This window comes from Eubalaena glacialis, chromosome X, assembly GCF_028564815.1.
Source record: "Eubalaena glacialis isolate mEubGla1 chromosome X, mEubGla1.1.hap2.+ XY, whole genome shotgun sequence".
Lineage (NCBI taxonomy): Eukaryota > Metazoa > Chordata > Mammalia > Artiodactyla > Balaenidae > Eubalaena > Eubalaena glacialis.
Genome location: NC_083736.1, coordinates 40,197,365 through 40,204,039, shown reverse-complemented (window position 1 = coordinate 40,204,039; position 6,675 = coordinate 40,197,365). Strand labels below are relative to the sequence as shown.

The 6,675-nt window shown below is 44.1% G+C and overlaps 1 protein-coding gene across 1 annotated transcript; it reads right to left on the bottom strand.

Annotated features, from left to right (window-relative positions):
- Positions 1-2,949: 2,949 nt before the first annotated feature.
- On the bottom strand, positions 2,950-3,619 carry LOC133082030 (large ribosomal subunit protein eL14-like). The gene is given in 2 exon segments (XM_061178417.1): positions 2,950-3,131; positions 3,133-3,619. Coding segments are annotated over 2 exon segments (636 nt in total). The 5' UTR covers positions 3,610-3,619; the 3' UTR covers positions 2,950-2,972.
- Between the last annotated feature and the right edge of the window lie 3,056 nt (positions 3,620-6,675).

Sequence of the window (6,675 nt, the reverse complement as noted above, 5' to 3'; positions counted from 1 at the left end):
CTCCACAGCATGTAGGATCTTCCTGGACCAGGGCTTGAACCCGTGTCCCCTGCATTGGCAGGAGGATTCTTAACCGCTGTGCCACCAGGGAAGTCCCTTCCAGACTTCTTTACATGAGAGATACACTTCTTTTTGTTTAAGCCATTATTATTTAGAGTTTTCAGTCACAAGCAGCTGAGTTTAATCCTTCTGATATAGTTCTTTAAATGAATGCGGAACAGTAAATATGTGTCTACTGTTGCCCTGCTCAAAAAGGATACTCCCAACTGTTTCTGTTTAGGTCCACCTTACCAGGGGCAAAGATTCTCCTTTCTTGCCCCCCATCCCCACCTTTTGATCAAGGATGGGGTGGAAAAGGAAACTTATAAACGTCCAATATTGTTGAAAGTCGTTTGTCCGGAGGTTATCAGTTGGCAAGGCGAGGGGGAGGGGGATCCCTTTTACTCAGCACTCTGGTTATTGTGGCAGAAAATTCATTCCTCCCATTCTTCAGTCCTTCTTCCATTTGAGCCTCTACTTTGCCATCTCTTTCCACTTTGCCTAAACTCTGTCTCATCTAATCTCTGGGAGAGGAAAAGCTGGCACACACATTTCTGAGACTCTTCATTGACACAAAAGTTAGAAGTTTCTTTGAATATTGTTTTAAAAATATTTTATTTATTTATTTATTTTTGGCTGCATCGGGTCTTAGTTGCGTCACTCGGGATCTTCTTTCGGCAGGCGGGCTCTTCGTTGGGGCATGCGGGCTCCAGAACGCGTGGGCTCTGTAGTTTGTGGCACATGGGCTTAGTTGCCCCAAGGTATGTGGGATCTTAGTTCCCCGACCAGGGATCAAACTCATGTCCCCTGCATTGGAAGGCGGATTCTTAACCACTGGACAACCAGGGAAGTTCTGAATATTTTTAGTGTATCTTTTTTTGTTTTGTTTTGTTTTTTGTTTTGTTTATTTATTTGGCTGTGTTGGGTCTTAGTTGCGGCACAAGGGCTCTTGGTTGAGGCATCTTTCATTGCAGCATGCGAGCTTCTCTCTAGTTGTGGCACGTGGGTTTTTCTCTCTCTAGTTGTGGTGCGCGGGCTCCAGAGCACGTGGGCTCTGTAGTTTGTGGCACACGGGCTCTCTTGTTGAGGCGCGTGGGCTTAGTTGCCCCGCGGCATGTGGGATTTTAGTTCCCCCACCAGGAATCAAACCCGCGTCCCCTGCATTGGTAGGCGGATTCTATACCACTGGACCACCAGGGAAGTCCCTTAATGTATCTTTATTTCATCTGTAGTGTAGACTGGAGGAGTGAAATTGGCCCTGAGTGTATCAGTGAGAGCAGAGGGGGCAGGGAAAATCATAGAACACAATCAGAATAATACTTTGAGATATAGCCCCACTGTGGGAAGGAACCACACTGATTATCATGGTAATAACCAGAGACGGTATCACTGAGATAGGACATATGTGGACCGAATGAAATTCTCAGAAGAGTGTACCACATACAAGAAGAAATAGAAACGTTTGTGGTTGAGTTTCTTAATAAGTGACAGGTGACTTAAGTTCAGAGTGGGGCATTGAATGTAGAGCTGTGAGATAGGAACTAACTATGTCATCTCAGCTGGTCAAGGGCTGAAGTTAAGTTTCTATACTCAGACCACAAGAGCTGCTGGCCCCTTTAAAGAGGTTCTTGTGTGCAGTGACAGAGGATCAGGGAAAGGTAAGTCTTTCCAAGCACATCAACATCAGTTCTTTCCCAGACTTCTGGTCAGCAATGATATTGAATCAAGCCCTTTGGATAATTTTTTTAATGCCGTCTCTGGCTGTCTGCATCAATAGCCCCTAGAGGGGCCGTGTCTGACATTTATAAACGTGTTTACTCTTCCCTTCACCTAAATAGACGAAGAGTCAGAGAACCCTCTGAATCACGTGGCTCTAGGCAATTTGAAGTCCAGGCTCTTTAAATCATTCCTTTAACTTTCAATATTTCAAGACAGAATTTGAACAAGATGATTAAAACAACAACAACAACAACAAACAACCAGGCAGTGCTCTCCTTTGAGCAGATGAACAATGAAGCTCAAATCAGCCTCACTTAAGAGATGCAGCTCCAGGCATTCCCACTGACTGGGACCAGGAAGGCAATGTAAAATGGTAAGGTAAACAAACAATTATCTCTACAATTTGATCAATATGGAAATGGAACGACAGGCAAACAAGACGTTCCTTAGAAGCATCATCTTAAGAGGGACTTGAATTATAAACCATATAACTGCTTTCCATTTCCTCAACTTGTTCTTTTGTATAAATACTGTTCAAAAAAGCTGAGACCATGTGCTGGTTGTTCTCCATTTCTCCCTTCTCCACTGTGATTTTCCACCCTTCTCTGCCCTGCTCTGATTCCCATGGAATACAGGGCCTGGGCACCCCTGCCTTTTAGCTTCTGGTTGGGTTGGGCCATAGGAGTGGGGGTTGCCAGGAGAGTGAAGGGCAGGAGAGAAAGTTCAGGGTGTTTATTCCATCAACATCAACATCTCTGCCCCCCCACCCCCCACCCCCACCCCCGGCAAGTTGTGTGAGGTCATGGCCATGGTTGCCTCCCTCTAACTCCTTCTGTCCTGCCATCTTTTTTTTTTTTTAATGTATTTGTTTTCCTAGTTTATTTTTATAAGAAAATTTACTAAACTCAAGCATCAAAAGCAGCTGGGATTTTACTTATTTATGGGAAATATATTTGTACAAGGGAAAAAAATTAACCCAGTGGTCTAATTATCATGATTTCCCATGAGAACATTACTTATGACTTTGTGTGATGACTTTGAGTCTGGGCAGAGTGGGACTAAGGAACTGATTCTCCAGTGACAACATTAACAACCCTACCATCAATCTGCCTCATAAACCCGGCCCCAGTAACAGACTTTAATCCATACATTAAACAGATTTGCCAGCATGTCAAAAAGAACCTCTATTCTGTTTATAACAGCCTCTTACGCTCTCATGCTTTCTTGCCAGATGCCTTTAGAGCAGGTGCTTTCTGGGCTGGAGCTTTCTGACCCTTCTGAGCCTTTGGAGGAGGTGCTGCCTTCTGGCCTGCAGCTTTCTGGGCAGGAACCTTCTGGGCTGGAGCCTTCTTACCCGTAGCGGTCATCTTTTTTTGCTGGAACCTTCGCAGCAGCGGCCGTAGCTGCCCCCTTAGCAGCAAGTGCTTTCTTGGGAGAAGCCTTCAGGAGAGCTGCCTTTTGAAGTTTCTTAACTTCAAGCTTGATTAGTCTGTTCCTCATTTTCCTTGCCTTCATGACTTTATAACGATCAAAATCTGTCATCTTGGCTTTCTTTTCTCTGGCTTCAATCTTCTTGGCCCACCTTGTGGCTGCCCACTTTGCATTGATATCTGCCTTCTCCCAGGCTTCTCGGACATACTTCTGGCGGGCACCGTGTGGGAACTTGAGGATGAAGTCAGTGAGCTGCATGCATTTGAAAGGCATAGCCTGCCTCCTTACTTGAGTGCAAGGTCCATCCACCAAAGCCCTGTTCTGATCAATAACATCTACAATCGCAACCAGCCTCCCGGCATGAGGCCCAAGGGAGACGTAGGCCACCTGGCCAACCTCCACGAAGCGCCTGAACACCATATTGGCGGCGTTTGGCGAAAAGCTGTCCTGCCATCTTTCACAGCTCCAGCTCTCAGCTGGGATCCCTTAACACTGTTTCTTCCCCATGCCCATTCAGGCCAAGTAATGGCTCTCCATCATTGCTAGTCCCTGCGTGCTTTAGCATCCCTTGTTGGGTCCCTTAATCCAGCCCATACTTTTGTAAATGCTCCCTTCTTAAAAAGTCTATTCAAAAATCCCATCTGAATTTGTCATGTGTTTCTGATCAGGATCCTGATTAATAGTCAACTGCATCAATGACTCTCTGATAAGCAAGACTTTGGAGCTATGTTTACTTCTATGTTCTATTTGTGAACGAGTGCCTTAAAATATTTCAAAAATGAGGTTGTAATCCCAGTGCATATGCATGGTGAGTATACCATTCTAAATTTGCTGAGCTGGAAAGGAATGTTTAAAAAGAGAAGGTGTGACCTGATATCTGTTATCAGTCACCACGATCCTATGTGTGGAGGTGAAAGTTCTTTAGAACAGTTTGGATTGATAAGTATGAGCATGAGTCAGCCTCATTATTTTCAATTGCTTCATGTTCCAAATTAAAAAAAAAAAACTGGAGTTAACAGCTCTTGCTACAAGTACAGAGCACCTGTGTCCACGGAAATCCTTTCAGTTTACATCTGTGATACATTAAGATAAATTTTTTAAAAAATTTTAATTTTAATTTTAAATTTTTAAAAAATTTAAAAAATTTCCTGAGGGAACTAAAATCTGAAATGGTGATTATTATAATAATTTTTTTAAAAAAAAGATGAGAGTTACATAGGGCCATCAGAGACAGGCAAGCTGAGAGAGTTATGGATAAAAAGTTGTGAACACAAACTATGCAAATAGCAGAGTTGCCAGACACTGCACAGTCTTTGGACCACTTCTCTATGATTTGAAGAGGGGAGGGGTCTAGAAAGCCTTGGGTATTGTCTCTAAGCATGTAGTTTGGTACATAATGGGGATTTTTCTCAGTGCACACTAGCAGACCCAGTGCGGGGCGGGTACAAGAAGACCACAGATTTTTAGGACGGGGTTCTTAACTGAGGGTCAACTAATAGAATTCAGGAAGATCTGTAATCTTGAGAAGGGAAAATCTTACATCTTCACTTTTGATGCCGAAAACTAGGCCTCTGTACACCAGTGCCACATCGAATCTTGGAGACACAGTTTTGGGTGAAGTAGACAAGAATAGCTTTATTGCTTTGCCAAGCAAAGGGGGACACAGTGGGTTCTTGCCCTCGAAAATGTGTGTCCCAACCCGGGAGGATTTGATGAGGAGTTTTATAGCAATAGTTCAAGGATGGAGTTGCTGATAAGGATCAGGGTATGCGCAGGGCCTGCACTCCTTTAATCTGGACTCAGGTAGTCTCTTTTTTGTTTTATTTTATTTATTTATTTTTGGCTGCACTGGGTCTTCATTGCTGCGCACGGGCTTTCTCTAGTTGCGGAGAGCAGGGGCTACTCTTCATTGTGGTGCGTGGGCTTCTCATTGTGGTGGCTTCTCTTGTTGCGGAGCACGGGCTCTAGGCACACGGGCTTCAGTAGTTGCGGCACGCAGGCTCAGTAGTTGTGATGCACGGGCTTAGTTGCTCCAAGGCATGTGGGATCTTCCCAGACCAGGGCTCGAACCCGTGTCCCCTGCATTGGCAGGTGGATTCTTAACCACTGTGCCACCAGGGAAGCCCTCAGGTAGTCTCTTGATGAGCTTCTCTGGTTCCTTTAATCTGGCCTCAGGAAGATGCTAACATCTTCCATTTGTTGGGGGTTTTAGTTCTGTAAAGAGCTCAAAGATATAGTTATGTGTATCACTTGAGGCGGAAACCATGACCTTGACCCAAGGCTGCACTATTTTCTTTTTCTTTCCTTTTCTTTTTTTTTTTTTTTGGCCACACCGTGTGGCATGTGGGATCTTGGTTCCCCGACCAGGGATGGATCCCATGCCCCCTGCATTAGGAGCACGGAGTCTTAACCACTGGACTGCCAGGGAATTCCCAAGGCTGCACTATTTTCTTGGTGCTCCTCAGTTTTCTCTGCATCCCCTCCCTTCCTTGATTATCAACTGTTTGAAAGGCTTAGGTGCCCAGGAGCCCCACAGGGTCCTGCTCGGTTTCACTTTCACTAACCTCTAACTGAAATTAGCATTTTTTTCAATTTTGAATGTGGGTAACACACAATAGAAGTATTAGCAATACCTGTGACTTTGTCACCAACAAGAATCACAAACATTGCTATATCATATAGTAGTTCTTGCAGCTATCTTGTAAATCCTTTATATTAATTACAATACTTCAAAATTAGTCACAAAGTCCACTGCTAGACCTTGCTATTTAATGCACTAATAACTGCACGTATTATTGTATTATAAAAATTTTAATACTTTGATAACTGTGTTTTGATGTAATTGGTTTCCTTTGTAATCTTAGATCTTTCACTTTATTAATTTAGAAAGATTATTATCCAGACTGCCAAAAGGTCCATGACACAAAAATCTTTATGATCACCTGCCTTAGTCAATAGCTCTGACTTAGAAGTCATTGAAAGTTTTCTAGTCTCTATTGATTTTTAGGTCCCAACGATCATTTCAGTCATTACCTTTTTTTAAAAAATAAATTTATTTATTTTTGGCTGCGTTAGGTCTTTGTTGCTGTGCGCGGGCTTTCTCTAGTTTCAGCGAGCGGGGGCTACTCTTTGTTGCTGTGCGCGGGCTTCTCATTGCGGTGGCTTCTCCTGTTGCGGAGCACGGGCTCAGTAGTTGTGCTGCGCAGGCTCAGTAGTTGTGCTGCACGGGCTTAGTTGCTCCGTGGCATGTGGGATCCTCCCAGACCAGGGATTGAACCCGTGTCCCCTGCATTGGCAGGTGGATTCTTAACCACTATGCCACCAGGGAAGCCCCTCAGTCATTACTTTTTGAATGATCAGAACAGATGTTTGGCTTCTGCTGAGTCTAGGAGGGAGTAAATTCCATGGATAATGCTCCCAGGAACACTGTCCCTGGGGACAGAGAAATCCATTCTCTATTACTTTTCCTGTTCCCATCAAAGGGTA